The 10281-nt window shown below is 33.5% G+C and overlaps 1 protein-coding gene across 1 annotated transcript; it reads left to right on the forward strand.

The window, feature by feature from the left end:
* The first annotated feature begins 225 nt into the window (after window positions 1-225).
* Window positions 226-8520, forward strand: LOC108776560 (uncharacterized). The gene is made up of 17 exons (XM_018543220.1): window positions 226-244; window positions 331-394; window positions 987-1092; window positions 1162-1266; window positions 1842-2025; window positions 2350-2536; window positions 2648-2736; window positions 2957-3230; window positions 3643-3724; window positions 3807-3959; window positions 4671-4866; window positions 4945-5123; window positions 6339-6702; window positions 7184-7518; window positions 7595-7906; window positions 8107-8220; window positions 8288-8520. Exons 1-17 carry the CDS (start codon window positions 226-228, stop codon window positions 8429-8431), a joined length of 2907 nt encoding a protein of 968 aa, XP_018398722.1. The 3' UTR covers window positions 8432-8520.
* The last annotated feature ends 1761 nt before the right edge of the window (window positions 8521-10281 follow it).

The raw sequence follows: 10281 nt of genomic DNA on the forward strand, positions 1-10281 counted from the left end.
ACATAATAAAAATAATGTTACATTTGATTATTACAATGTTTAAATATCACAATGATAATATATAACAAATTTGAGATAGATGCTAAATTAGAGATTTTTAAAAAAAAATGGAAATCAGCCTTAAAAATGTTGCGAAAATTACGCTTTTGATAAAGCATTCGACTGTGTATAAAATAATAAAGTACATGTTTAGGAAATAAACAAAGTTTCTTCGAAATATCAAATATGCTGCTCACGATACGAAGTATCTGCACAGCACAACGTACCGTCGTAATTATTTTTAAGACAAAACAACAATTTCTTTACGGAATGTGCTTTTCAACTTCTTAGGGGAAACTCAGTACGACGATCCGCAGGTGCAATTCCCTCGTCCCATTCCGGACGAAGTTATCAGGTGAGCTCGCAACGCGTAAATAGTCAGCATAAGTACGATGCGAATTACTTTCTTCGAATATTGGTAATATGAAGAAAAATATAATATCATTGAATTGTTTTATGTAAAAAAATACTTTTTTTTAATTATAATAATGAGCTAGCGATTCTCAGTTTTTTAAGGTAAATTTTAATACATATAAAAGTTTTAGAATTAATCTGTTGTAATAGAGAAACGTATGATATATATAGTTTATTTGTTGTAATTCCGTTGTAATATCTAATAAAAGACTAACGATATTCAATTTTCCTTAGGTGAATTTTCTCAGTAAATATAATGCAAACTCCTCCTCTCTCTAACATTTAATATTATAATTTCCCATTCAAGAATATAAATGTAATATAACACACGCTATACATAAGTTACATTGCTGAATAGGAAATTATAGCATTAATGCATAATGTTACTGTGAGTTGGAGTTTACTCAATTTATACATATAAAAAGTCTTATAATTAATGTGTTGTAGTTGTAGAGGAAATATGCGGTATATTTGTTGTAATTCTGTTCATTAATCCTGTTAATTTATGAAATAAATACGGCAACCAAATGCAGTGTTTACGAGGTTTACGTGAAAGAAGATTCAGACCCAGAATCGAAGAACAGTGATGTACCGGATGTTTCGGGATTAGGATCCGTTGCCAATCATCAATTGAGCCAAGTAATCAATCGCTACAATAGTTTTATCAAAACTGAGAGTGATTTACAACCGAGTGAAACCACTTTCAAGGAGGAGTGCGTGGATCTCGGAGTGAATACTAGTATAGATTCCGAAGTGATCAATATCGACAGTACCATCACAAAACTCGTGGGCAAGGATGCGTTAAGGTACAAAGTAAGTGCCAAAGTAAGGTATCTTAAATATTTGTCGAACTATTAGTGCGGCAAGTTGTTTGCCAAGAGTGAGTGCATATCGTTACGCGGCAGCAGTTTATATGAAATATTTCACCTGACGGACGTCGCTCCGTTTATCTAGTTTGCTCTCTTTCTTCTTACTTTGAAGAATGCCATTTGCATACGCTCATTTCTATCAGTTTTATGCTCTAGGTATTTGCCTATCTACATCGCGATGCATAATTGCGGGAGTATTCTAGAAAACTATTTTTACACAGCATAATGCAATTCTTGAAATTGCACCAAGCTGTTGGATGTATGAATTTCACATTTTTGATATCAATTATATATTTTTTAGTATATAGAATAAATATAATAATAACTATTACCAACATTATAGGATTTTAATAATAATTAAGATTAGAGCTTTTGATCATAATTATTTTGATATGCAATTATAATTACAAACATTAAATATTTTTCTCTTACTGCACGATTTAACTTTGCAATATATTTTGTGAATTAAAAAAAAATTTTTTTACTTTCGGTATTTTTATTTAAGCAACTTCTTTTCAGATTTTCGAGCAAAGTGTTAACGCACCGGACAAGAATGTAGTCGTATATTCACATCCTGTTGCCGAAGGACCTTTGCCTCCGACGACCCGGCTTATCGACAAGGATGATCCACGATCCAGGCTGCATTTTGTAAAATATTTGAAACGTGATGGAAAGACGCTCAAGATTTGGGAATGCGGTATTTGTACGTAACGCTTCTTTATCGTAACAATATCTAAACCTTTTAATTAATAAAAAAATATTAAAAAATTTAATTAATAAAGAATATTTTATATGAATAATTGTAATTCTTACATTCCCTCACATTCGCTGATAATTAATGAACAAAATTACACAAAAAAAGAAATAGAATTAAAAATAAAAAGATAAATATTTTTTTCGTAAAAAAATGTGATTTAGATTTCTCACTCGATTTCGTAGTGTAGCGAGTAATTACTTTTTAATGTCGATAGAGGCCCGACAACTTCTATTCGTTATAAGAAACTTTTACGCTTAATATTCGAATCAGGTTCAAAAGAGTTTCGCCATCAGTACACTCTGATGAGACATTTGCCGACTCATACCGATGAGAGAAACTTTAAATGCGAGGCTTGCGGCAAGGCTTTCCGACAGTTGTCAACATTGAGTCAGCATAAAGCTATACACAGCGATGCCAGGCCCTATGTGTGCGAATTTTGCAAGAAAACATTTAACAGGTCGGAAATCATTTCTAGTAACTTAAGTTTTACATTTGAACGACAACAGACAATATGATTTCTTAAATGTATTGACTTACACTTGATTTTATAATAATATGTATTTCATAGAGTATCTACGTTAATCTCTCATCGAAAAACACACTCGGAACACAAACCGCACAAATGTCACGTGTGCGGTAAAGGATTTCATCAGAAAGGTATAATATATATGAATATAAATTATGCAAAGGTCCATTATTTGTATTTTATATCATCAATTTTTTTTGGCAATTAATCGGAAAGAATTTTCAAATGTCGTTAAATTTTCTTTTTTCTTTAAATTTATTTATGTCAGTGATTTTGTTATATATTTTTCATGTTACTTGATGCGCACAAAGTATATAGCCATCGAAAAATCCAGCAATTAACGTTTTTCAGGCAATTTGCGAAACCATGTGTTCACGCACACGAATGAGCGGCCGTACAAGTGCGAGTTATGCGGTAAGGGCTTCAATCAAATGTCGAATTTGGTCTGTCACAAGGTGAAAGCGCATGCACACATTGACAAAATGCAGTATTCGTGCGGAGTCTGCGGAAAGGAATTCCCGCGACGGTTCGCCTTGCGTTCGCACGAGGAGTACAAGCATGGTATTAAGTATCGAAGCACGAACAATGCGCAGTCCGCCGTGAACGAACCCAATGCTGGGAAAAGGTACGTGAGAAAGGAGCTGTGACATAAACCGCGTAGTAAAATGCATAACCATTGGCGTAATAAACGTATAAATGATCTGAAAAAATTATTGGAATTTGTCCGCTATTTTGAATGAATATCCACAGAATGCGAACAGAATTCCAAACTCATTTAATTAAAAAAATCGATCTCTCTATTATCGGTTGATACTTTTGTTGAATATAAAAAGGAAAGATTAAATATAGACGAATTAAAAATAATCATTTATGATTTTACAGGTTAATCTTGTAAGAGATATCTCTCTGAATTAATTTCTTTTTCGCAGAGACTAGATGGGCGATCAAAGCGCTTATATATTTAATTATTATTTCATGTGTAAAATCGATTTAATTATAGATATCTCAACATGCGATGTGTGATTATACATTTTCAGTAAGAACGTTAGGATCATTCAGTTGTATAATGGTGATCGGCGTCAACCAAGTGAGAGCAAAGAGAAAGATTATTTCGGCTCGGTTAGTATATATTTGATTTACGATGAATACATCGAATTACGGATTGTGTAATTAAGTTTTGAAATTCTATTTTACGTGAAAGTCGGATTTGACGGACAGCATCGTGATAAACAAAATCGATACGAAAGCGATGGAAATGGCATTGCTCCAGGGTCAAACTCCTTTTGCCCTTTACAAACCCGCGAAAGGTATACCAGTACTCGTTAAAATTTCGTCCACTGCGAATAATAAGCATGTAAGTATATACTTGTAATATAATTAAATCTTTAATTGCCAACATAATTAAATCTCATTTTGGAAATTTAGCTTTTTAGCGAAAGAAAGATAGGTGAGCATGAAAATTATTCCTATTATTTAAAAAACCTATTTTCTAAACACACACAATGCGCATTGTCTAGAAAATCTCTTTGTGATGTCTTTTAGACATTTATGTTTCAAAAAAACCTGTCTTTGATGTTTTTATGGCATTTTTTATGCATGTTGTCTGGGAAGTTTAATATATGACAACATAATACAATTAATATCTAATATTACTTATGTATTAGAAATGAAATAAATTAATCTACGTATATATATAATTGGAAAATATCCACATTACTTATAGTGAAGTTAATTAAAATTTTTTAATTTCTTAATATAGCTTATTTTATACTTGATGAAGATTGGGACTTTACAAGAAACTTAAAAATTTGTATGTCCGATATTACAACAAGTATATATTTGTTTCAATTATTTCACTATAGATAATTTTGATAGCTCCTCTGAAGTTCAATCTGTTACAATGGGATCCGTTTCAAACAATAATTCCTGTGGGTGTATTAATTAACCTTAATATCTACTAACATTAATAACTTATAATAAATAATTATAATATAATAATGATTTAATAATATTTAATTATTGACGTGTTTAGTTATACTTGACAGTTGCACATAATTTACCACAGATACTTACACCTGCGACTGCCGACGATTTACGAATAGCAGAAAAAATAACTTTGAATCCTACCGAGACTTCAGATGCTGATGGTAATAAAGCTGTTCAGGTAAAAGTACCAGTGGTTGCTACTGTGATGCAGAATATCGAACCTGATGGCAGATCTACCTTTATCGTTGAACCTCCCGGTGCGGAACAGGAGCAAGGTAAGCTCTCTCGTCAATCTTGCAAGACGAGACGAGGAAGAAGGAGATGCGCTCCTCTCTTTAATCTGTCGTCGTCAGATGATCTGGTGACAGCATTGGACTCACAGTTCTCTCCTTCCGTGTTCAATCGCAACGAACCGGACCGGCAAAATGACCTGAACTCAACTACGTCGATAGACGAGTGTAACGAGTTACTGGAACTGGCAGCGCAAGGTGGAATACAGTTTGTTCGCGCCACGGAGGACGGTCGTTACGAGGTAATGTAGAAACGATTACCACATTCAACGTATGAAGCTGTGTTAACGTGCTCGTAACAGCACGTCCGTTAATAGTTACGTTTGGGGAACAGAATGATTGTTGAATCTCTTGTTGGAACTTAAAATAACTTTCCCTAATTAAATTATTTCTGTGATATATTTTCGCGGGCTCCAAAAGATTTAACCCTGTTGGTAACACAAATTTACTGTACGATCATATCGTTTGAATAAATATAATTAAAAAGCTTTAAAAAATAAATAATTTTCACGTAAAAATAGATCTTAATGAAAGTCATTGAATACCAAAGAAAAAAGTTTAAATAAAATATACATAGTAAAAGAGAATAACATTTTGGGTTAAATAGATCTGAGTAAACCGGCAGAGTTATGATGGAATATTCTATGTGATAACTGTACTTCAAGCCTGATTACTATGATAAATAAATGAATAAAATCAAGATGAAAACAACTGATGATGTGGCGGGAGTTTAATGTAAGAGACGAATCTTAAGCTATAACGTCTTTCGACATCTTTATCTTTGAAAAGACGGCGTACTCTTCTTTACGCAGAACCGGCATTACGCCGTCGACATCTTTTCGATCGACTTTTCGACTTACAGTATACGCGACACATTCGGAGTATTCACGTCAGGCGCCTTCATTCCTTTACATAGAGTTCTCTATTTAGAGAACTGCTTCGCTGCCGCATTTGTGAAACGTGCTGTGTAACGTTCTCATAGGAATATATAGCTGGAATTTATCTTTGGCGCTTCTTCAAATTAGCCGTAGAAACCCAATTAATTTTAGCCACTATATCGATAGACTCCAAATATTGCAAGAGTTTTAATTAAATTCTAATTTCCATCGCAATTCCGTGGAGTAACTTCGGAAAGCTAATTGATTTTATTGGCAAAAAATTTAAATTGATAGACAAATCCTATATATATTTAAAATCTTAAGAATCCATCTCTGTTTAAATCCTCGGTTTAAACCTATCTTATTTTGCATATAATATCTTGGATTCATCTCTATATAAGGATGATTACGATTTGTAATTGCGATTTGTATGATTTTTTTATAACAATAGGATTTACTGGTTATTTTTTTCTATGGTATGTGTATGTTACACAGTTTGCCTTACCGTAATAAATTATTTTGATCATGACGAAGCTTTAAACAGTTCAATGCCCTTACACGCACGCATTATGGCTGCAGGTTATGACGAACAGCGAGGCTCGCGACTTAATGGCGCAGAATTCCCACGACGTAACGATTCTTGACAGTGAACAGGCGGATGCCATCAATCTCGTGAATATACGCAATAATAGTGATGTCATCATCGGCGACAACGATAATCAGATCATGGTGCTGGAATCCGGCCAAAAGTCCAGTGGCATGTCAATGGGCGGCATTGAAGTTCTTGAGGATAAAGATATTAGAATTCTCGATAGTAAAAGCCTCGATAATCGTTTCGCGGATGGCATGTCATTTCTCTCCCACACCAAAATCGACGATCTTTTGCTGGGTTCCAAATCGCTGCCTATCGATGGCGATGGCGCTCTTGCCGGGCACGACGATGGTAGGTGAATCGATGTGGTAATGTCACAATTTACAGAAATCCTTTAGGTGTTTGAGATCGTTGCACTTTTTCTCAAATACAAGTCAGTTTGAGCAGTACTTTTATAATTTAACTTTCCGTTGGTCAAGTTAGCTTTGGAAGACACGACATTTTGATTGCGAATTTTTATAGATTTAGATTTGTAAAAAATAAGTATGTAAAATGTCATTCGATTTTTATGACAGTAAAAATGTTAGCTTTTATAAGTATGAAATTTATATATAAGAATTTTTTTAGATTTTTTATACAGAAAATATAATATATAATACAATACCTATAAAACATTTACAATATAAGATATAAAAAAATTTGCATTAACAAATCCGGGTTGATGTAAAAAAGAACAAATTATGCAAATTTATAGTGTCGCTACGACGTTAGAAAATTAGGTTTTGAAACTATCTCATATATTTAAAACTTTTGTTAATGCTATTGATCTCAGTAATGACCGTGACATCGGGCCAGCAAGATCTAACGAGCATCTTGGGCCATCCCTCGAATCTATCTACCAGCTCGCAATCCTCGTTATCATCTCTGTTCATGAAGAACCATACGCCATTGTCGTTGTTGAGCGAGACATTACCGTACCTAAAGAGCAATCAGAGCTTCGCAGAAGACCTAAACATTCTTGGTATTTCCCCCATGGAAGATCATCATTCAGAATACGATTCGAAGATGAAATTGACGTCGGTCTTCGACGACGACTGCGATACCGGCTTAATGTCCTTTGGTCAATCAGACATGAAGATGCTTGACTCTGGAAGTCAGTGCATGAAGGTACAGTTATTTAAACATTGTCTGCGAGCAACGTTTATTGAGAATACGGTCTATATTTATACGATGAATTTTATAGTCTTTCAGTGACAAGTTTTGTTTACCACCCCCGAAGATATATCCTGGTTTAAACGAAGTAAAGATCTTGGGACCGAAAAATCACAATCACGAGTTTATGACTCCGCATTATCAAGATACTAGATTCCTCAGCCCTTACGAACAATTCCTCAAGAATACTTCCATGCAAAGTACTTGCGTACCTAATATCGTCGATGTATCGGAAGGAAGTAAAAAGGAGGTAAAAATACTGGGTAAAAAACTCGGCACTGGAATTATTACTACGACTGAGGAAGGTGACATCATTAAAGTTATCGATAACAAAGCTAAATTTGTAAGTAAAATCATAATTCTTTTTTTGAATTATTTCGTAAAAAATAAAGTAATAAAAATGTATTCTTTAATTTATAAGCGTTATAATATATGTGTTTGCCTATTATAATTGACAACGAAATAAATAGCGGTTTTATTAACAAAGATTAAGTGATTGAGACATTCTAATTATTTAATAAAATATTTACTATTTGATTGTAGGAAAACACATTGGATCTCTGCGACAATGTTTTGCAGCAGTGTACGACCCTGTCGCCTAGACGATTGCACCGGCAGCCGCCGATAGAGAATGACGCGGACAACTTTTTACTTCAAGTAAACACTTTCGAAAATAATTATTATAGGAGCGACGATAAAGAGAACCTTTTTCGAACCTATGCAGGCTGGCAGCCCCTGTTCGGATTTTCTGAATTTCGGTAATCGCCCTGCCGGTAAAGATTTGTCGCCCGACGGTCACATTGATAGAAGTCAGAAGGATGATCGCGGGGATAGTTTCACGTCCGGAGAAATACTGGATCTGGATTGACGAAACGCAACGGGCGTAGATAAAACGGACTCTTATTTCCGGAATTATTCGTTTTTTTTTTTTGTGTCGCTACTCTCTGCGGTTTGCCCGGCGAAGTATTCATATGCATTGCTTCGATCCTGTTCGGTGCATATAGAGAAATGAAAGGTAATATGTGAATAAAAAATAATTAAATTGTGCAATTAGGAGGAAAGTGCATCTTGGCAATTTTGTAGTTTTCTATTCTGCAAAAATTGCACATTATGTTTAAATACGATAGACTGAATTTTTATTATTTACGTATTTTTATCTGCAAATTTATGTTGCTAAATAATGAGTGATACCATAAACAAATTATGTTACCTATTTTAAGAGTGCGCAACAATTGTTCGCATTTGATAGTTAAATAAAATATTTCGCGAAGTAAAAATTAATATAATTTTTCATGAATTGCAGATAAGAGAGTTTTTCTTATGAAATATATTTGTAAATCGAAATATTCAATATCTCAGATTTCTAATAATTCTATTAATCTTTATATAAATAACGATTCTTGCATTACCGTGTTTATTACTCCTTTCAAGTTTTCTATACGGTTTTACGTAATATGTATAAAAAAATCTATCCAGTGTTTTATATTCAGATATTTAATTGTTGAAGAATAAAGTATAAATAAAAGTCTTCCGAGCTCCTTTTTATTCGGTGATAAAAAATAAACTATGACATATATCTGTTAGAATGAGAAAAATCATTCCAGCATTGCTGTTTTTAATAAATACGCGGAATAGAGAGATACGAAAGACTGCGGTATCCCGATACGAAGGTTATTTAGATTTATTCGCGAATTCTCGACTTGGCAATATTTTCTCCGCGTGTACGTGCCAATACCAATAGGTGGAGTGGTTAATACCGTCCGCCCTGGCATCCATCCCTGCTACTTGATAGTCAGCTCCCATTCGGAACCGCACCGTCTTATATAGTAACTTATATAAGCAATCTGATTCGCAATTTGTGGGATTTATTGTAGAATTGACATGAAAGACAAATTAGTCAGCAATTTGTTGACCGCTCAGATTATTACGTACAAGCTATTCATAGGTATATATTCTTAATCGGAATATACCCAAGCAGAACATAAAGTTACCATGGCATTAAAATGATTATTAAAAGTCATTTTTTGATCAATTACGACTTATTTTAACGTCTAAACAACGTAACCTGTTGTTCTGCTTGGATAATATCTTAACAAATTATGTGTTTGATCATATTTTTAAACAAAGTTTGATTTTTGTTCTTTTTATGTTACATTTTATATTGCTATATAATAAAATATAAATTTATAATTTATAACAAGAGATGTTGATTTGTAAGATTTACTACGGTATACCTATCGAGTGATATCTTATGGTCGGACATAGTATTTATCTTCACTACTTGATAGTCAGCTCATAGAAACCTTTCTACATTTAGATAAAATAGGAAGAAGGTGTAATATAATATCTTGGAAAGCGTAAGCTCGGAATAAACGTAATAAGTTATAAAAGAAAAGAAATGATATTGCTTATTCATGTATCGATAAAGCATAAGCATTTCTGATATGAAACGTTGGGCATTTTTTCTCTTCGGGAATTGAATTTTTTGGTCAAATTAAAATTATCTTCTGAGGAATATTACTCGTATTATTGATCGCTTCTTCAATTTTAGATGCTTTTATTGAATAGTCAATAAACTAATTTAATAAACTCGTTAAACTTATTTTCATTTTTCTTCGTAAAACATAAAATTGGCGAGTAGCAAATTAATAAAATTCTGTCGCAAATCCGCAGCGGCGACACGTTGCTGCTTACGAACCCGGCGCCATGTGCGCGAGC

This window comes from Cyphomyrmex costatus, unplaced genomic scaffold (genome assembly GCF_001594065.2).
Source record: "Cyphomyrmex costatus isolate MS0001 unplaced genomic scaffold, Ccosl1.0 scaffold112, whole genome shotgun sequence".
In the NCBI taxonomy this organism is placed as follows: domain Eukaryota; kingdom Metazoa; phylum Arthropoda; class Insecta; order Hymenoptera; family Formicidae; genus Cyphomyrmex; species Cyphomyrmex costatus.

Bases quoted from the DNA above. Each gene is read 5' to 3' on its own strand.
- LOC108776560 (XM_018543220.1), top strand. The intron at 2,737-2,956 runs GTATAATATATA...AACGTTTTTCAG, and splicing joins TAAAGGATTTCATCAGAAAG to GCAATTTGCGAAACCATGTG. The intron at 4,867-4,944 runs GTAAGCTCTCTC...TGTCGTCGTCAG, and splicing joins CGGTGCGGAACAGGAGCAAG to ATGATCTGGTGACAGCATTG.